Consider the following 21598-nt stretch of genomic DNA (forward strand, 5'->3'; position numbering starts at 1 on the left):
CACTAAGTTCAAGTTGCTAAGATGGTCTCAAAGTTGACCCTGTCCTACAGTGGCCCTGGGATCTCCATTCTTCAGGCAGGGCTCCCAGCACTTGCCACGCGCCACTTCAGCAGCGTGCCTGGAGATCGCTGACACACAAGGCTACAAACATCCACTCCCCTCCACAGCCTCTTTGCCCCAAAAGTCTCCAACCTTCAAAGCCCATGCTGTGCTCCTAGCAACCATCCAACCATTTCTCCACGAGGCCATGGCAATCGTCCCCTTGCAGATCTCTGCACAGCCCACATTCCTCCTCACCGATCCCCAGCTTTTCTGCGCTTTTGCAAAGGCATCTGAAACTGCTGGCAAACCTTCGCTACTCCAGCCACAGAAGCCCAGGCCCTGCCGTCTTGCTCACACGTGATGTCCTCTAGACCCCCGTGCCTCTTCAGAGCCATCCCCTCCAAGGACGCCACACCTCGCACGGGCCAACGAGCCCTGAACAGGACACGCTCTTGCAGGCCAGGGCTCTGGCAATCCCAAAACACAACCCCATTGCTTTCACGGGGCACAGTCCTCTTTGGCCCTGCGGCTGCCTCATCCACTGGGCCAATGCATCTCCAAACCGGACCCTTGCTCCAGGGCCACAGCCAGCGGAGCAAGCACGACAGGAAGAGCAAAGCCCCTCCCTTGCGCCGCCTTCTTCACTGAGCCTTCCTTGCCTGCCTCCTTGCTGGCTCCTCCCAAACACAGCAGCTGGAGCGCCTGCCTCTGTGCAAGGACACACTCAGGCCTCCAAGGCCCACATGCACACACAGCCCCTCGAACACTGCCACTGCCTCTGGGCATTGACCCCAGGAGGGGAAACGCCAGCCCCCGCCCACTGACATCACCGCACATGCCTTGCAACCACAAAAGGAAAACAGTGGCTAAGATGAAAATAAAGGCAAACCACCGAGTGAAAGGAAAAGTCACCACAGCCACCAGCAGGGCTTTGCGGGTGGAAAGCATGCTTGGCCACAAAGAGAGACTCAGTAGCACAGCACGGACCGCGCAGCTGGCCCGGCAGGTGAAGGGCAACAGCCAAGAGCCCTCTCTGCCACACCTGACAACGACGCCTCCGAGACAGAGCTTTCGCAAGGCCGGCACGCCGCTGCCACCACAATCCCCAACCACGGACACCCCGACCAAACACTTCCCCAAAACCTACACAGCCACCAGTACAGACTGGAAAGTACAGGCAGAAACTGCGGACAACCGGAAAGCGATGAAGGGAAAGCTGCCTCGCATACAAAGCCGCGCACCCGGAGCCACCCCAAGCACAGCCACCAGCAGCACCAGCCAGCCTCACCGGGCTCCTCCTGCCCAGCAGCACCCAACAGCACCCACAGAGAATCACCATGGCTGCGGCCACAGCCACACAGCCACGCCTGCCGCACGCCGCCCCAGCGCTCCTGCTCCTCCTCACCGCTCTGGCCGGCACCCTGGCCTGCCAACACCTCTGGACACACGAGGACACCTTCCCCGGCGACGCTCTCCGCCTCCTCCAGGACATGGCTGCTGTCGGCCACACGCAGCCCTGCCACCTGCCAGAGCCGCCCTTCTTCCCCGCCAGCCTGCTCCACCACAACCTGCAGCCGCACCAAGCCGCCGCCACCGCCCTGCGCATCCTGCAGCACCTCTTCCACACCCTCAGCTCCAACAGCACCCGCCAGCACTGGCCCGGCCAGGCTCGCAACCACCTCCTCAACAAGCTGCAGCACCACATCCACCACCTGGAGCAATGCCTCCCCGACAACGCCACGCCCTTCAAAGGACCACGCAACCCGCTGCTCGCCATCAACAAGTACTTCAGGGACATCCACCTCTTCCTGCACGCCCACAACCACAGCGCCTGCGCCTGGGACCACGTCCGCCTCGAAGCTCGTGCCTCTCTACTGCACCTCCACAACCTCACACGCGCCACGCGCCGCTAGCGCCAAGGCCCACCCGCCCAGCCACACCTAGGCCCCAAACCCACCTCCAACCCCACGCCTCCTCTCACCTGGGACCACACACAGGCCTGCAACAACCGCACGGCCCCCGCAGCCTTCAACCGCTGCCTCTCCAGCGATTCCGCTGCTCATACTGATACGGACCAAAGACCTTCTCCACTTATTTATTGACTTATTTATTTAGTTATTTATTTTATTTACCTATTTATTCACGTATTTATTTTTTCTACCTCTTCACTTATTTGTGCCAGTCCAAATAAAGACTTATGACAAAACACTTGCCACTGCCTCTCCTCTCTCGAGCACTGCAAGCACTCTTTGCGCCAGGGGAAATCCATCTCCGCCCAACGCCTACTCCAAGCCCTGCTGCAAACAGCCCCCGACCCCTCTTCTCAACGGCGCCTGCCCAAGCAGCAGCCCCTGTGCAAGCCCCTGTGCAAAAGCACTGCCAGCCTTTGGCCAACACCATGGAAGCACAAAAAGAAAAACACCCAAAGGCTGCTCAAGAGCACCGCTGCACCTCATCTGCTTTATCCACACCTTGCTCCATCCATCCAATCCATGCCCCTCTGACTCACAGACAACGACGTCATGCGGGACACTGTCAAGCACTTTGCACAAAGCCAGGCACACGAGGTCACTTTCCTTGCCCCTCTCCACCACTGCCGTGGAGCCCGAAGCATAGAACAGCACCAAAACTGCCAGGAATGGTGATTTTGAACTTTGGAATGCCATGCTCCCTGTTCCCAATCCCCTCTTGCTTTTTTGCTTTTCCATTGGCCTTAACATAGTCTCCCGGAGAAGCAGCCTCATCTTCTTGCCTCACACAGAGCTCAGCCTGAATGCTCCGTACATCCCACACTCTTCTCCTTTTCCCTTTCTAAAAACGGGGCTTCTACTTCCCTTCTACCGCTTCTTGGCCATTTGGACTGACAGACACCAGCTTTCAAAAACGATGCACTCTGGCCTAGCAACTCCATCTGAAAGTTCCCTCAGGACTCAGGCATTAACCTCTGCACGTGCCATGCACTCGGACACTAAGTTCAAGTTGCTAAGATGGTCTCAAAGTTGACCCTGTCCTACAGTGGCCCTGGGATCTCCATTCTTCAGGCAGGGCTCCCAGCACTTGCCACGCGCCACTTCAGCAGCGGGCCTGGAGATCGCTGACACACAAGGCTACAAACATCCACTCCCCTCCACAGCCTCTTTGCCCCAAAAGTCTCCAACCTTCAAAGCCCATGCTGTGCTCCGAGCAACCATCCAACCATTTCTCCACGAGGCCATGGCAATCGTCCCCTTGCAGATCTCTGCACAGCCCACATTCCTCCTCACCGATCCCCAGCTTTTCTGCGCTTTTGCAAAGGCATCTGAAACTGCTGGCAAACCTTCGCTACTCAGCCGCAGAAGCCCAGGCCCTGCCGTCTTGCTCACACATGATGTCCTCTAGACCCCCGTGCCTCTTCAGAGCCATCCCCTCCAAGGACGCCACACCTCGCACGGGCCAACGAGCCCTGAACAGGACACGCTCTTGCAGGCCAGGGCTCTGGCAATCCCAAAACACAACCCCATTGCTTTCACGGGGGACAGTCCTCTTTGGCCCTGCGGCTGCCTCATCCACTGGGCCAATGCATCTCCAAACCGGACCCTTGCTCCAGGGCCACAGCCAGCGGAGCAAGCACGACAGGAAGAGCAAAGCCCCTCCCTTGCGCCGCCTTCTTCACTGAGCCTTCCTTGCCTGCCTCCTTGCTGGCTCCTCCCAAACACAGCAGCCTGAGCGCCTGCCTCTGTGCAAGGACACACTCAGGCCTCCAAGGCCCACGTGCACACACAGCCCCTCGAACACTGCCACTGCCTCTGGGCATTGACCCCAGGAGGGGAAACGCCAGCCCCCGCCCACTGACATCACCGCACATGCCTTGCAACCACAAAAGGAAAACAGTGGCTAAGATGAAAATAAAGGCAAGCCACTGAGTGAAAGGAAAAGTCACCACAGCCACCAGCAGGGCTTTGCGGGTGGAAAGCATGCTTGGCCACAAAGAGAGACTCAGTAGCACAGCACGGACCGCGCAGCTGGCCCGGCAGGTGAAGGGCAACAGCCAAGAGCCCTCTCCGCCACACCTGACAACGACGCCTCCGAGACAGAGCTTTCGCAAGGCCGGCACGCCGCTGCCACCACAATCCCCAACCACGGACACCCCGACCAAACACTTCCCCAAAACCTACACGGCCACCAGTACAGACTGGAAAGCACAGGCAGAAACTGCGGACAATCGGAAAGCGATGAAGGGAAAGCTGCCTCGCATACAAAGCCGCGCACCCGGAGCCACCCCAAGCACAGCCACCAGCAGCACCAGCCAGCCTCACCGGGCTCCTCCTGCCCAGCAGCACCCAACAGCACCCACAGAGAATCACCATGGCTGCGGCCACAGCCACACAGCCACGCCTGCCGCACGCCGCCCCAGCGCTCCTGCTCCTCCTCACCGCTCTGGCCGGCACCCTGGCCTGCCAACACCTCTGGACACACGAGGACACCTTCCCCGGCGACGCTCTCCGCCTCCTCCAGGACATGGCTGCGGTCGGCCACACGCAGCCCTGCCACCTGCCAGAGCCGCCCTTCTTCCCCGCCAGCCTGCTCCACCACAACCTGCAGCCGCACCAAGCCGCCGCCACCGCCCTGCGCATCCTGCAGCACCTCTTCCACACCCTCAGCTCCAACAGCACCCGCCAGCACTGGCCCGGCCAGGCTCGCAACCACCTCCTCAACAAGCTGCAGCACCACATCCACCACCTGGAGCAATGCCTCCCCGACAACGCCACGCCCTTCAAAGGACCACGCAACCCGCTGCTCGCCATCAACAAGTACTTCAGGGACATCCACCTCTTCCTGCACGCCCACAACCACAGCGCCTGCGCCTGGGACCACGTCCGCCTCGAAGCTCGTGCCTCTCTACTGCACCTCCACAACCTCACACGCGCCACGCGCCGCTAGCGCCAAGGCCCACCCGCCCAGCCACACCTAGGCCCCAAACCCACCTCCAACCCCACGCCTCCTCTCACCTGGGACCACACACAGGCCTGCAACAACCGCACGGCCCCCGCAGCCTTCAACCGCTGCCTCTCCAGCGATTCCGCTGCTCATACTGATACGGACCAAAGACCTTCTCCACTTATTTATTGACTTATTTATTTAGTTATTTATTTTATTTACCTATTTATTCACGTATTTATTTTTCTACCTCTTCACTTATTTGTGCCAGTCCAAATAAAGACTTATGACAAAACACTTGCCACTGCCTCTCCTCTCTCGAGCACTGCAAGCACTCTTTGCGCCAGGGGAAAGCCATCTCCGCCCAACACCACTCAAAGCTGTGTTCCATGTTTGACTCTAAACATCCCTGTCTCTTCCCGCTGGCACCTGCCCAAACAGCATCTTGCATCAATATCTTTGGAGAAACATCACTAGGTGTTAGATACCATCATCAGTATTTTGTCTTAGCCTTCCTTTCCTCAGTAGTTTGCAACTCCCTTCTTGATTATTGTATCTGAAAGCCTGACGACAAGGAAGGCACGGACTTACTGGAGAAGTTCCACTAGAGGGCCACAAACACTAACAGAGCATCAGAGCACTTCTGCTATGAAGATATATGACAGGTGTTAGACTGGAGAAGGGTACAGGCAGTCCTTACTGTAGCCTTTTAACACTTCAATGGACCTCACAAAAAAGAAGGAAAGTGAATTTTGAACAGCATTTGCAGTGACAGGCAGTGGTCTATAGAGGATGTCTGTAAACTAAAAGAGAGTATGTTTATATCAGGTATTAGGGAGAAATCCTTTACTAAGAGTATTGTGAACAAGTCCTAGAGCTGGCTAGATTACCACATCCCTGAAAGAATGCAAAGCCATACTGAATGGGGCTTTGTGCAACGTGGTCTAGGAGAAGGTTTCTCTTCCCATGTCAGAGCTGCTTGCAATTAGATTGCCTCTTTCAACATAAAAGTTTTTAGGACTCGTGTTGAGGTTTTGGAGAACTGTGGAACCAAAGTGGGAATAGGGAAGAGTGTGAGGAGGAAGGTGCAGAAGTGTGATGGCACAGAAGCCAGTCCCATTCCCCATCCTCCTATCCCACCTGGGAGATGAAGGTAGAGAAAATCATGAGTGAAACTAAGTCCACGAAAATATGAGAGGTGAAGGGAAGATGTTCTGTAGATTTGGTTTTATTTCATTATCTACTTGCTAACTGCCCTGATTTGACTGCTAACATGTTAAACTAATTTTCCCAAGTCAAGCCTCTTTTGCCCATTACTGCAACCAGCAAGTAATTTCTTCCTGTACTTATCTCACCCCACATGCCTTTCAGGATGTATTTTCTCCCTGGACTAAATGAGGTGGGGAGTGATAGAGCACCTTGGTGGTCACCAGGCATCTAGATACTGTTAACACATTATAATACGTGTCTCCTGGTCCTGCTACTTCCAATATTTTGCATCTTGTTGCCATAATGATAATCCCATGCATTTCAGTTGACAGTTCTTCAAGTACCACAACTTTCTCTGGTAAATGTCTTTATTCACGTGCTCATCTTTGGAGTTTTTTAAATTCAGGGTCTGCAGTATGACAGGGCTTTGTTTGAGTCATCCCTGGTACTCACCTTTAAACTATCTGACTCTGGCTGCTCTAAGCTCTACATGGAATACCTGGTACTTATTTGGGCCTTACATTATGGCATTCATCCAGTCTTCTCAGATCACTCCTCACTGCTCCATTTCTGCCTCTACAGATATACCGCATCACTCTAGTATGTAACTGTTCTCAGCTACCTACTACCAAACTTTCTCTCCAAGTTCCTTATCCTACATTTCTGATAGGAAAATTCTTTTTTATTTTGCAATCTAGACTGAGGCCCTTTTACAATCTATCAGCCTGTCTCATATGCCATTCGTATTCTAGATCCAGATAAGGAAAAAAACTTTGTACACTCTCCCTCCTGCAGCTCACCTGCATTTGTTGCCATGATGCATATGCAAAGATCTATACCTATGACCACATCCCAAATCTCAGCTACACCTACTGGCTACCAACCTGTGTACTTGATGTTCAACCTGACCTCTTAGTAAAACAAACACTTAGGACTTCAACTAGATTAGACAAAATGTCATAATGCTGCTACAAAAATTAGACATTTCTCCACTCAGGAGCACAGAGCACACTTGTGTCTATTTAGAGATTTTGCAGCTGGACAAATGCATGATGCAACAGTTGCTCTGTATCAATTTACACAATCCTTGTATAAATTTCAAAAGAAAGAATACAGAACACAAGGAAAATCTCTTAACCACCGTTCAATTGATCAATTTATGTGGCACAAATGATCAACAGTGAAGACAACTTCTTTAAAATTAAGTAAGTCATGTACTTACCATTGGCAGTCTGGATTGAAGCATCTGGAGATCATCATAACCATAAATCTGCTTAAAGACAGATAAAAATACAACATCATTATAACACTTTTTTCTGATGCTGACCAGTTTGGGGCTTTGAGCTGAGTTTGACTTAAGCCCAGTCTGTGTTAAAGGTCTACAGCCGTATGTCACATTGTGCTATCAATGGGGCACTGCAGCATTTCAAGGAGAGTAGAACTGAAGTTTCAAAGGCTTGTCACTCTGATGTTGTTTCCTGGTGACAATGTCCTCTGAGGAGAGTTTGACTGTCCCATCTTCAATACAGTTTTCACAGACACATCATTCCTGAACTTATGAAAAATCTACCTTGCTTCAGATTTGGGATTAAGAACAACAGCCCTCTTTGCTGTAATCATTACTTCAAAGAGCATTAAGATTAAAGAGTTGATGACTTGACCACAACACAACCTCCTGGGTATCTCCTCACATTCAGTTTGATACAGAAAAGTTACTGATATAAAGGTTTGGATTCAAAAAGCAGATAACCAAAAATACGTTGATGCTGGTCAGACATCAAAAGCTATGTGCAGTCTTTCAAATCATGACAGACAGGCACATGTGTCCATTGCACATTTCAGCCACTGCTATGGCAAATCCATTTCAGTAACACAAACCTAAAGAAGCCTTAATTTATTCAAAGGGCCTAAAACCTGTTAACACTGAAAACCACAGCCACACCCATGTTTAGCTTCAACAGCAGCCAGATCAGGTCTGTAGCAAAAGCTCTGCAGTTTACAATCAACAGTAAGCCTCTACTGAACATATTTCAGATGTTCTTTAGCATTTGAAACAAGAATTCCAGGAGTAACATGTGCCACCAGAAATGACTTGGCATAGACAGTAGCAGGTCTGGAGGGCCCGCTTGCGCCAAGGGCTAAGAAATCAAAGAGAAACAATGAAACTGCTTACTGGGTAGGCAGGCAGAAGTCCTCCAGGTCCCACAATATACTGGTTATGCAACAAGGGTGGTACACCTTGGGGCAGGTTTGGGGGTGCTTTGCCTGTAGAATCAAAATACAGACACTTTAACAAGCCTTTAGAAAAGAAAAGGCTTCAGCATTGAGACAAGACAGCTCACAAGTTGTGGCAGCTGCACCATCTTAGATTATAAAGAGGAGATTTTGTGCTGTTTGATGAATATGCTCAAAATAGCCTGAAGAGTTTAACCATGCCTCAAGGGAAGGAAAGTACAGGCTACTTTAGCCTGAAAACAGTCCTATCATAGAATAGCCTGAATTTGTCATTTACTTTGTCCAAGAGGATTACAAGAATTACAAGAATACAAGGATTACAAGATTACAGAGCTTCTCTTTTGCTCAATTCTTTACTGAAGGCAAATTTAGAAATTGTTCTCAATCTGAGAGAGCAAATTCTCTTCTTTCATTTCCTGCTCTGTAAATGCATTCCCTTTATCACCAGCAACAGACTGGAAAGCACTAAATGTTGCCAGCATGCTTTCTGTGGGTGACTTACTACAGCTAGGAATAGCAAAGAGAAGACTGAAATGGTTTCAGCTGCCTTCATGAAGCAGTGCTAGGAAGCAGAACAGTAAAAGAACAATGCACTTTGGCCAGTCATAAGACACTTCATTTACGAGCTATAGAAATGAAAAATACTTCTGTAACTAAGCTTGATCCTTAGTAATACATCACTCACTTCTCTCTATAAGATTTCCTTTTAGCAGTTCACGATCATCAGAGAAGAAAGAGAATTTAGCATCACTTCCACTTCAGTGCAAGAAGCCTCCCAGCCCTCCTTCTCCATGGACCCTCCTTCTAAAGTGCTATTTTGCTGTGCAATGACCCAGACATTTCTTTCCTTTCTGTGGAAGTGGTAGTAGGGATGTGACACATGATAATGAGGCCACTGCAGTATATTTTGATACTGCCAAATGAATTCAAGTCACAGAACAGCCTGAAACTAAAGCTTATGTGAACTCATAGTCAGGAGCTGATCACAGCTTGGAATACAAACTGGGTGAATTTTCTAGCCCAAGACTTCCTAAGTCAGAACTGCTCTGGTGTGTATTTATAAAGCTCTTTGGGAATGGAATGTGCTATATAAATGCCACATAACACCCTAACAAATATTTCAAATACATAAAACCAGGCAACTTTATTTCAGAAGCCAGCAAATACAGCATGCTGGAAATGTCAGTGAACAGTGTGGACTTCTTAGCGTTGTTATGGCAGGTGAGATGCTCAACTGACAGCCCTGCTGACTGAAATCCTCTGTCTATCCACGTGATCTGTCAATATTGCCAACCTGAAGACACTAAGGGAGCTGCCCGTGTGGTAGCAGCTGGTATAGACACACTGGTAACACTCAGGCCAAGGCTGTTTGTAGTGTTCATACTGCTTGCCATGCTGACAACCGAGGAGGTGGTGCTAGTGGCTGAGGTTGAAGCAGTTGAAAAGGTTGTTGAGGGCTGGAGCGAAGTTGTGTTCTCAATACTAGTGTGCTAGAAAAGGAGACAAAAAGAATGAGGATCACAGAGCAAATAAACCACAGTGGAAGATGCTGGGAAAAAGGGAAAAAAAAACGAAAAAAAAAAAAAACAAACAACAACAAAAACTTCTAAAGTAACAGCAGCACATGCAAAAGATATGCATTACCTATGTACCAAGCAAGCAACTAAGTTGCATGCTTATGATGCTTTAGTGATTTAAAGAAAATTATTGTATGAGAGCTAAACTCAAATTGCCATACCATCACAAAACTATAATACAGTAACTTAAACGTAACATGTATCATTCCGTCACCTGCGTTTTGTCAGCAAACCTCTCCAGTGCAGACTGCTAATAGTCCACATTTCAGATTGCCACTTTGAAGTTTGTTTTTGTTTTGTTTTGTAATAATCTAGTTAGAAGTAATTTTTTTTATTTCATCCCCCTTAGCTGGCACGACAATTTCCCTCAGCTGTGTGACTGGCAAGGCTCTGTCATAGCTATTCCTGATCTAGTACAAATACAAGTGGTAATCCCTTTTCCCCCACTAGAGGGCTGACCATTCTTCTTCCCTGAAGTAAGGCTATACTTATGGGTCTTGGGGTTCTGAGACACATCCAACTTTAAGAGATGTTCCTAATTATGAAATAAACTGACTATTTGCCAAGCACTTGTTTCAATACTAACAGGACTTACCACATGTGATGTGCCTGAAGACAACACTGAGGCAGGAGAGAGGCTGGTCTGATGATTGGAAAGGGAGCTGGAAGGAAATTGTAAAGAATTTATAAAATTCTTTAGTTTTCACTTTTAACAAATACAAATATGCAGCAGGCCATTAGTTAAAGAATTAGAATTCCAGGTATGTGTGTACACCTACAGTAACAGAGTAGTTAAAGAAAAAATTACATGTAAGAGTGTGTGTATACATATACACACACACAGAGAAATGTATATGTGTCTGTATGAATACAGGCACCTCTACAGGCACTTTTTCCTTTAATTAGTACCCTACTACCTTCTAGTGAAAAAAATCAAGTACAGACTCATTATTATTAACAAGAAACACCTAAAATACCATTCATTTGTATTTTCCAATTTACAGTATCTTTAGAAAAACTATAGTTGCTTCAGGAATCAAATACCTATGACTCCATGACACATGAAGTCCAAACTCGAAACAAGGTTCACACAAGCACAAGCCTGGTTTCTCACTCTTTCTCTGCTGCTGCTTACCATGGGGGACAGGTTTAAAGTGAGGCAGTGCTTTGGTTTGACTCACTGTGTTGTTTCTCACATTTTGAATTGCTTAACATTAACTCAACTAATTAGAACTGCAGGGTACTTGCCCCATAATTCAACCAGAGATCTTCAAGTGTCTCCCTGAAAGGTGACTGAAACTGGCATCTGAACATTTAAACTGACAAGTTATACCTTATATAAAAATGCAAACCTACTGTATATAGTATGCAATAAACTGAACCAATACAGAACAAAGGTAACCAAATGAAGATATAAAACGTGTATAGATTAGTGCTCAAAAAAACTCCTCATTACTAAATACGAAGAGATCCTAACAACAAAATTAGTTTAGTGCTATGGAAATAGCCACAAGAAAACACAGTTTTCATACCAAAGTTGACAGCTTCATTACATGACCTAATTTAAGGGCAAACACTTCTAGTAGCTCTTCAAGGTACAGGCCCAGAATAAGCTTTCACAGTTTCATAGATTAACTTTCAAAACTGTCCCCCTTCTGCAGGAATTGGATCACTTCAGCAAGGGAAAAGTAAGAGTTTTACACCACTCCCTCACCCACTCTTCCCAGCTCTTTTTCACCATCTGACCTATGGCAGAGACACAGACGACAGCCATCAGCTCTACCAAGTCAGACACATTTTGGATTTCAGGCATCCTGAGGATGGCTGAAACTTTGTATTTGTCCAACAGCATTGACCCCCAGCTGATTTCCATCCGTTTATACAGCTTGTCAACAAATCATTGCGGGGAAATGTGACCAATGTAAAGGGAATTGCTCTTGTTTGACATATTTACTATTTTGCTCAACAAAAAAATACTAGAGTGTTAAAAAAATAAACTATGTTCTAGCTGTAAACAGGAAAAAAAAACTCCCTGATATCCCAAATCAGTTTCTTGTATTAACAAATATAGTACAAAGTTAGTATCAAAAATGTAACTCAATCAATGCAGCTTAAGGATTGTCACCCTGATGTCTTTTCTGGGCTTCTTTAAAACCAGAGGTCAGACAAAATTAAGAGAATAAAAAGTGATTATATTTATTGAAGGGCCTTCAGGTACATTAAGAGCAGATGAAACCTCCGCAGGGGCTACACACAGACATGGATGACCAGTCATGAGTTCTCACACTTCTGTAAGTTTGGGCCATTTGCATATTGGCAGTTAATCTTTCAATTACAGCTTCAGGTAATGAAGTAATTTACCCCATGTTTACTCCCCACCACCTCATTTTTCTTTATACTTTCCAGGGCCTGAGACAGTAAGATGTCCTTGAATCCCAGACCTAGAGAGGAATTGTTTTGACTAACCAAAATGTGAAGACACTAGTTAATATTCTATATGGAGTTTAGAGTTATACACTAAAGAACTACAGGATTACAAATAAATGAAAAATATAAAAGCTAAAATCCTAAGGCATCAACATGACTGAGGATGTAACAGGCATTCAGAAAAACAGAGATACAGTGCAAATGAGCTGAATTGTGCTAGATGCACTTCCAGGAACATCAAACCGATATTTTGAAATATCTTAAGGAAATATCTTAGAAAAAGAAAACACACACAGTTTCCCTGTGAAATTATTTCTAGGTTTTAATTTTAAGAAATACAAATAAGACTACGTTATTTCAAATTGGCCATGTAGTAAACTGTTAAAGAATAGTTTCAAATATATAACACTGATCAAAACCAGCAGGCACAAAGTAGGAAAAATAAACTGGGGAAACCAATTTAGCTGATTTAGCTAGCATGACTGAAGCAAACCTCTTGAAACACAAAGTTGCATATGCATCATGAAAGCGTGAGGCCAGCAGCTGCTCTGCCATTAGAAGGGAGCCCGGGGCTGCCTTGTGTTCTCCTCTGAATCTCTCTCCTAATTCTGGTTCACATAAGAAAAGGGACCCCTGGTGCTTGCCAGCCCGATATGGAACCACCCTTACACATCTCCTATCCTAAAAACAGACCCCCTCAGTTTACCACAACTCTACTGTACCTGCTCAGCTGGGAGAGTGAGCTGCTGGCCAGATCACTGGACTGAGGCAAGCTGGGCAATGCTGCCACGTGCTGTGGTGCTGAAGGCAGAAGTGAGGCCGTGGTAGACACCACACTGGGCAGAGAACCAGCTGAAGGTAGCGAGGGAGAAGGCTCTGTCTTAGGTGCTGCAACTGATGAAATAGCTGCAACAAGTTAAAAAGAGGCATTCAAATTAAAATTCTAGCATACTTGACATCCCAGACCAGATGGCAGGAACACAGTAGCATTCATCCCTTGGTCTGCAAAAATCTGACCATTAAGAACTGGTAACCATATCGAGCAATTTGACTATGAAGGAAAATTCAAACACAAATGAACTACCATTTTTTCCCCTTTAAACTCTCTACTTATAATAAATTTACAATTATCACTGCTACACATGTAGTAAACAACTGTCTTCTGCATTTCACCAGCCACTATCTGGATTACTAATTTATACTCACAAGTCATTCTAAAATTCCTTGCTTTTGGTTCAGCAAACACAAATAATTTCTGCCCTTTCAAGGCACTGTAGAAATCTAGTTTCACCTACAGCTCTGCTTCTTCACTCAGACCTACACAGCACTGTTGGGGATGGAGACTGAGATTGCTGGAGTAACAGGGGTAGATAGCTTATCCCTTTGGTATATTCTGTCAAAAGTGTACTGCAGTAGAATGAAAAAAGCTACAATGAAAGGCCAGAATTGAGCACAGCATTAAGTATTTTTTTATGGCTAAGGAGCTGTCAAATATTGACTCACTTTATTTAGATAATAAAAAGTGTTAGGTTTTATCTTACACTTTTTAGGCTACACAGATAAAAACTTGTTTATAGGATTGCTATACTGTAATAAGAGGCCTAAAAATTCTATTGCCCAACATGATTCTCAGCTGTTTCACTCATTTCTACTCCTTCAAAAAATAACAAAGAATTAGAGACAGTCACTCACCAATAAAACTCAGAAAAGGGTTGAGCCCTACCTTCTGCTGGGCCACATTCCCATACCGCACCAGGGACCACTACCCAGTGGATCATCACTAACTTGTAATGTATGTGAAGACACTTTTAGATTGGTCATCAAACAAAAATCAAATACACACTTGGAAGTTATTTATTAGAGTTTGTTCACTTTATGGATTTGATTTCCTAGCTAAATGACCAAGGTCAGGTTGTTGGGTTGCAATAGAAAGAGGAATTAGAAGGTCCTGGCCTTGGTAATAAGTATGGCCTCTAAGAGAAGGAAATCCAAGTGACAAACATGGTTATGAAGGCAGTAACTATATCATCTAATAATTCCTGATAAAACTCATATAAAAAAGGAGTAAATAACATTTAAAAATCCCAATATATTAAGGGCAGGATTCCCTCAACACAAGGAACAGAGTCACCATCTTAAGATCCCCTACAAGATGACCGAATGCAATGTGCAAAACAAAGAAAACCAGGAGACAAGTAGGATGGTCAGGAGTAAAACACATCAGTCCTACTTTGAATTAAGGATTTAGGAAGCTCGAGATCTGGATATTAAAGAACAGCAAAGAAGAGAGAGGAACAACTAAGAATATTATAGCACATACAGAAAGGAGAAAGTACTTATAAAAGTTAAGACAACTTCAAAATCATATGGATGCATAACTATATCATGGACTCAATGGAAGAAGAAAACAGAAATGCTCTCAAAGGAGAACTAGCATAGGAAAAGAGACTAGTAATGCCTTTACAGAAAACAAAAGTATTAGGAACACTCAGTTCTTTGTTTTCTGTAGAAAAAGGACAGGTTCTGTAGTGAATTTCATAAATTGTTTATTAACTCTGTACACAACACTAGAAAAGTTCTTGTGTTGAAAAACTGTCTTTGTATACTTGGAGCATATACACTCCTGATCCTTTAAATTCAACTTGGTACTAACGAAACACTGTCCACTAATGGCCTACCTGAAGAGATGTTTAAGAAGAGGTTAGACCTAAAATTGAGGTGTTGGAATTCCAAAAGATTTTAATTCACACCGCTGTCTTGAAAACTTCATGGAGCAGCACAAAGATCACTACACCTTAATTATTTTAACTCTAAAGTAGAGAGCTGCAGGCCTGGGACAGGTCCATGCTACATTAGAAACAGGCCAAGATGAAGAAACTAACACTTATACCACAGTCAATACTGAAGTATTGTTTGCAAGGAAGTAAGAAACTCTCAAGAGGGAATGTGTTTCTCATCTTTATTCTCACAGGCTTCTAACAGGGCAGAGATAGAATTATACCTAGTGAGAGCTGCACTCAAAGAACGTGAGTTCCTTTCACTACAGCTAAATGCTATTTGCAGCTTCCCAACTCAGAACTGGAAGAACGGCTAAAAATTTTCATATTTATTTCTAATTTTGCATTTTTATTTTATATTAAATGATTTCTGACAGGTAAATTCAAAAGGAAAGCCAACAGCAAAGCAGCTTCTCTAATTCTAATTTAGGTTTGTAGATTTAATAGACCTGCCTTTATATTTCAATTGTAGTCAAGAAGCAAGCAGCATTTTATGCAAGCACAAATAAAGTCAAATGGGTCAGCCATAAATTAGTCATGGAGAACAATATAAAGCCTTAAACCCAATGTCACTGATACGCTTGTGTGCACAGCAAGTAGCAAGGAACGAACAGAAAGTCCTGTGCTCAACCAAGCCTTGAAAACTTACTGTCAAGTGTTGCCTGTGTCCTAACACCGCTGTGCCCGTTCTGTAAACAAAGAAGAAATGAATTAACAAATCATCTTAGAAGTATATTAAATGCTCAGACTGAATCACACATTGAACATGCTTCATGCAAAATTCTATATTCATACTAAATTGAACAACAAGGCAGAAAATTAAATTTTTACTGCCTTTAAAAAAACTACATCATAAAGTTGTCTCAAGTGCAAGGTGTCCTCAACATAGAGAAACCCATACACTGCCCATAATACACCCATCAGCAGCAAACCTTCCCATGTACTGTATATAACATAAACTTCAGGTTCACACCAATATGAAAGAAGGAATTGCATTAACATATAGGAAATGGTTGTGCTTTTGATCTAATGTAACTCACAATTTTAACTATCCAAGTTACACAGAGACGCCAATTTTTTTCCATTGAAAGATAAGACTTGAGAAGCACCAGTTGTTTTTTGGATAACGCTGGAGTACAGAAGTGGATAGTCTATGCTTGATCCTCACCAGTACATACGAGCTAGTGCAGAAGACAAGTGTGACTGAGCCAACACATAACAAAGGCCAGAAGTAAATAAACTTACAAACTCTCACAAGTTCCTAAAACATTCAATAAACTCAGTTCTTTTAAAATAAACCTACATTCTATATACAAAGACAGCAGGTTTGTTTGAATCTCCCAAGAGATTCTTCATCCTATATTAGACCTCTGCTTATGTTTATTAAAATAACACATAAAACTAATTCCCACTGGTGTTTAAATATAACAGAAATGTAATACTGGAAGGGTCAAGAAAAAATTTGGATCCATTTGCTAGATGCCATGTAAATTTAGTAAATAAAATACACTTGTAGAGAAACCATCAAGTTATTAGTTATGGCAAAATACCATAACTAATATTTACATACAGAGACAGTTCCTTAGCTTCAGGGAAGAAAACTCAAGTAGAATTTTAAGCGTTACTAAAAAAAAAAGGTCAAAAGACAATTTAAGATGTCAACACCCACAAAATCAGATACTCTTATACCCCAAATACAGTAATACCAAAAATGACTACACACCAAGAAAAGCAAAAACAAGTAAGAGGGTGGGCTTGGAAATCAAAAATACCACTTGGCTTGGTTACAGCATTAATGTATCAGGGGAATACAAATCTAACATCGGTAAGAGTATTCCCCCTTTTCTAGGTCCTGTTTCTGTAATGAACTCACCGTAACTGCAACAGGGGCTGGTTCAGACGGAGCCATGGAGCTTTGGTACGCTATCCTGCTATGCACAGAGGTCTGCTCATAGGAGGAGGTTGTTACTGGGCTAGTGCTCTGGGATGAGCAGGTCAGACTGGAAGAGCTGATGGCAGAGGTTGTGTATGTGGAGTCCTGGACTGTATTGGATATTGGCAAAGAGGTATTCAAAGGATCACTGGAAAAAAAGAATTATTTATCATCTTGGTAAGTATTTCAAATACTTTCATGAAAATATCAGCTTCTATATAGCTATCTAGAACTACCTTAAACACACAAAATAATCCACACTATTTATATTAGAAAATCTAAGAATATTAAAAAAAATTATAATATTGCTTTGGTTGTCACTAATCACTGCTTCAAAACATCAGCTGCACTAAGCACCATTCACCTCCCTCATTCCAGCCCAAACAAGACAAGAATTTACACAAAAGCACTTTTCAGTCATGTTATTTCCACCTTTCCCAAGGATAAATTAATGATCATAATCTTTATTTTTTAAACAAGCAGAATTGGTAACGTCTGGTATATAATGAATAACAATAGGATTCTTTTTACAATAGAATTCTAATGTAAAAAGAAAATAAATTATGCAAAGAGCTAAAAATACTTTAAAACATGCAGGAATGTTTTATTGTCCACTTAGTTTAAATATTATGTATAAAACTACAAGTTATGTGGAAGTTCATTTCTATTAATATTTCTGAATTAACTTCAGGAAGCATTTTACTGGTGCCGATTTTTCAATGAGTAAGGAATTAAAACTGGATTACTGGTCCACTGGCACTTATCATTGGCTGTTGTAGCATTTCAGTAAGAGCTTCTGCATACAGAAAGCCTAGCTTCTTTTCTCATTTTTTCATACCATAGGAGAATCAGATCTGTAACCTACTGCTAATCTACTAACTAACATACATATATGGTAAAAAGGTCAATTCTGCTGGGTCAGATGGAGAAAAACATGGGTAGTGAGGAACAAACCCCCAAAAACACTTGAAAATCAGGGCAATTTAACATGAGAAAAAAATTCTATAAAGGATGGCTTACTAAAAGGTTATTTATATTCATATCATCTCCATCTCCAGCTTCACATCTACCCATCCAGGCAGATTTTGATTATCATTAGAGTAGAAAATTATCATTTAAGATATAGTCCACAGAAAACAAGTCATCATATTTTCTCCTTTCATTACATTGTAACCCTGTCATGATGTTTTTGGCACAAACTTGACCCCCACAAGAACACCTGAGAATGCAGGAGGGCAACTCACACATACTTTACACATTTTGAATATAAGCTATTGTTGGTCGCCTGGTTGGTATTCTCACTGCTTGAAGTTGATCCAAACTCTGGGAGTGTAGGCTCTGATCCAAACTCAAGAGCTCCAAACTGAACATTTAACCCTGTCATGTCTGCTGATCCAGGCATCTCCACAGCAGAGGCAGGAATCTTAAAGGAAGAAAAGAAGCCATAATTCTTCTGCATGCATCTGCAACTTGAAATTAATCCACTGATTCTGCTCTAATCTGGATCTGAATGAGTAAACTGTACTATTCCACAATAACAAAGTAGCATCTTTGTACACCCCTTCCCACCCCCCACCAATATTCATATTGTGGCTACTAAGTGAATCTAAAAATCACTCAGCAACAGCCATTTTCCATACAGAGCAACCAGCTATCTGCTTGCAAAAGATATCACCACAATATTTTGGACCTAATAACTATCCAGCTTAGTACATCCTGCTTCATAGATAAGAAATATACCAAGATCTTTGCTCTCCTTCTCCCTAGCAATTTATATAAAACATTTACCAAATCAAATCACAGAATCATTAAGGTTGGACAAGAACATTAAGAGCAAGTCCAGGTACTAAAGCCAGCACTACCAAACCATGTCTCTAAGCACCATGTCTCTTCACATCTTTCAAACAGTTCCAGGGATGGTAGCTCTCTCACTTACCTGGGCAGCCTGCTCCAGTGATTGACAACCCCCTCAGTGATGACATTTTTCCTAATATCCAATTTAAACCTTCCCTAGTGCAACTTGAGGCTGTTTCCTCTTGTTTTGTCACTTGTTACCTGGGAGAAGAGACCAATCTCCACCTGGCTACACCCTCATTTCTAGAGAGTGATCAAGTTTCCCCTGAGCCACCTTTTCTCCAGGTTGAGCCCCTGGAGCTCCCTCAGACCTGTGCTCCAGACCCTCCCCAGCTCTGTTCCCTTCTCTGGACATGCTCCAGCCCCTCAATATCTTCCTTGTATGAGGGACCCAGGACTGGACACAGGATTTGAGGCGCAGCCTCACCAGTGTCCAGTACAGAGAGACAAGTCACTGCCCTGGTCCTGCTAGCTACACCACTGCTGACACAAGTTTTTGTGGTTTTTAAGTTTAGTAATGACAAGCTATCACTCAATTACCCACCTTGGATGCTGGAGTTATCCTCCTTTTTGGTGGTTTTATCTGTTTCTGCTGGGTTTGATGAACAGTCACTGCCTGGTTATCCATAGAGATAGTGGGGAGCTGTAGTATTTTGCTAACAGCTGTAGAGGTGTCAACTGGTGATGGCTCTCGGAGTTTTACCTGGGAGGAGGAGGACTCTAGCCCAGGAGGAGGAACAGGAACCACCTGCATTTGTTGTTGTCGCTGTGTCAGCTGGCTCAGAACTGGAGATGGCTCCGGCTGGGATTTAAAGTCTGTCCAGTGTTGGAAAAAAGGAAATATCAAAATTAAAGCATTGAACTCTGCTCTTCACGGTTCTACTCTTTATGCAAGAACCCAGGTGCTGCTTAAAAGTTATGATTCTATAGCATTTGGAAGTCTTTTCAGACCTCACAGGGGTTTCACATGGATCATTAACACTATAACACTAATAAGGACAACAGTTGATACATCTTCTACTTTAAATAAACAGCTGTGGCCAAGCATTACTTAGTTTTTTTCCAAAAATGTGAAAACAGACCTATCTACACAGTCACAGTACTATCACACACAAGTCCTCAAAAACTGTTACAGATTATTTTAATCAAACATTTCAAGTTTCACTGTAATTAACTGAGCTGATATAATGTGATTACTTCCAAGGGGTAAGTAGTTGTTGCAATTTAGAGGTAGTATGAGTTAGGATTCCCTTCCCCTGCAAAGAAGAAGATTAAAAAAAATAGGAAGTCTTCTACCATCTCATAACAGCTGAGAATCAAAGAGATGCTGGACATAAACAGCTTTTTTCCCCAGTCTTCCCTTTCATAGTTTTTGGATGCTGAAAGCCATGAGGTGACCTAAAGCACTGGTCAACCACCACAGAGATCTTCAGCATTTCCAGTGTGAAAGGGTTTTTATTCAGTTGGTGAAGTCCATTAGAAAGCAATAAAATGTACTTTTTTTTAGAATTTCTGCATGTCGAAGATAGTAATTGCTACCAATGGCTGCTTATCTACACATAAACATATACACACGAGAGACACAAGAGTATCTTCTTCACAGTGAGGATTCTGCTAGGAACAACACTACAGAAAATAAGTTTCTGTCATTCTCACTGTTACAACTAATTTTACTCAATTACATAAAAAATTCATACAATTATAAATATACAAAACAAGTAGCCCGAATCCTTCACAGCACACTACGGAAAGAACACTGAAGCGTGATGCATATTATGAAGAAATTACACAGTACTCATTCAAAATTCATGTAACAATTAGAAGAGAGAATTTGGGAAAAAAACAAAATACAAGTACACAACTTTACACTCAGCTAAAGGAAGCATAGGTACAATGAAAATAAGTATTTTCCAGTATCTGTTGAAAAACACTCAACAACAAAATTCCATGTAAATATTCAAGCACACTAAATCAAAGATGTCACTACCTGGAAGGCTCAATAACTTTAAACATGTAATGACATTTAGGGATAGGCTTAAGCTTAATAAAACTTAGTTTATTATATACTTGTGATGTTTATTACCAGCAAATAAGCATAACATTTAAAATGTTGCAAGTAATTATATTACTAGGATTAATTTTTTTTTTAAAGTCTTTAATTAAAGTAATTTTAAACTATCATTGGCATTAAGAAATCCTACTGGCTAATATAAAGAGAAAGAGAGAAGAACCTGTGTCAAAGCACTTACCAAACTGACTGAGGACTGAGGACTGAGTACTAGGTGGTTTTAGATCCCAGGATGATGCAGCAACTGTGCTAGTGGTGGCAGAACTGCTATTGGTTTGTTGAGAGGTAAACTGACCCAATCCCGGTGATTTCAATTGGTCCAAGATTTGGGAACCAGTAGAGTTTGCCAATTTAGAAGATCTGAGCTCTCCAAAGCCAGAACAAATAACTGCCGACTACCAAAAGACCAAGAAGAAAAGGGGAAGGAGTGGAGTTAATATTTTAACTAATAATTGAACACAATCATAGGGTCAATGCCTACAGCTGCTATCTGGCAGCAACTAAAATCTTTGCAGATGTAGATTACTAACAAATGACCAGTAAAAATTTCCACTACTGT

At 43.7% G+C, this 21598-nt stretch overlaps 3 protein-coding genes across 16 annotated transcripts in view; 2 read left to right on the top strand and 1 right to left on the bottom strand.

Moving 5' to 3' along the window:
* Positions 1 to 21598, bottom strand: part of UBAP2 (ubiquitin associated protein 2) — a 140775-nt gene that overhangs the window by 62433 nt on the left and 56744 nt on the right. For 7 of the 14 annotated variants that reach the window (XM_054517834.1, XM_054517844.1, XM_054517833.1 and 4 more), the window contains 10 exons: positions 21221 to 21434; positions 19516 to 19787; positions 18362 to 18540; positions 17058 to 17265; positions 15834 to 15873; positions 13130 to 13313; positions 10576 to 10642; positions 9698 to 9893; positions 8342 to 8433; positions 7391 to 7441 (listed from right to left, as the gene is read on the bottom strand). In XM_054517834.1, the coding sequence (XP_054373809.1) occupies positions 7391 to 7441; positions 8342 to 8433; positions 9698 to 9893; positions 10576 to 10642; positions 13130 to 13313; positions 15834 to 15873; positions 17058 to 17265; positions 18362 to 18540; positions 19516 to 19787; positions 21221 to 21434 (1503 nt within the window). The remainder of the gene's footprint in view (positions 1 to 7390; positions 7442 to 8341; positions 8434 to 9697; positions 9894 to 10575; positions 10643 to 13129; positions 13314 to 15833; positions 15874 to 17057; positions 17266 to 18361; positions 18541 to 19515; positions 19788 to 21220; positions 21435 to 21598) is intronic. The other 7 variants (XM_054517835.1, XM_054517839.1, XM_054517842.1 and 4 more) reach the window with 3 other exon arrangements.
* On the top strand, positions 1380 to 1955 carry LOC118699042 (interferon-like). The gene has a single exon (XM_036402669.1). The coding sequence runs from the start codon at positions 1380 to 1382 to the stop codon at positions 1953 to 1955; it is 576 nt and encodes a 191-aa protein (XP_036258562.1).
* On the top strand, positions 4387 to 4962 carry LOC118699031 (interferon-like). Its single transcript, XM_036402656.1, has one exon. It carries the CDS (start codon positions 4387 to 4389, stop codon positions 4960 to 4962), a length of 576 nt encoding a protein of 191 aa, XP_036258549.1.

The sequence above is a fragment of the Molothrus ater genome, chromosome Z, assembly GCF_012460135.2.
Source record: "Molothrus ater isolate BHLD 08-10-18 breed brown headed cowbird chromosome Z, BPBGC_Mater_1.1, whole genome shotgun sequence".
Classification (NCBI taxonomy): domain Eukaryota; kingdom Metazoa; phylum Chordata; class Aves; order Passeriformes; family Icteridae; genus Molothrus; species Molothrus ater.

Bases quoted from the DNA above. Each gene is read 5' to 3' on its own strand.
- LOC118699031 (XM_036402656.1), top strand. From the start codon at position 4,387: ATGGCTGCGGCCACAGCCACACAGCCACGCCTGCCGCACGCCGCCCCA.
- LOC118699042 (XM_036402669.1), top strand. From the start codon at position 1,380: ATGGCTGCGGCCACAGCCACACAGCCACGCCTGCCGCACGCCGCCCCA.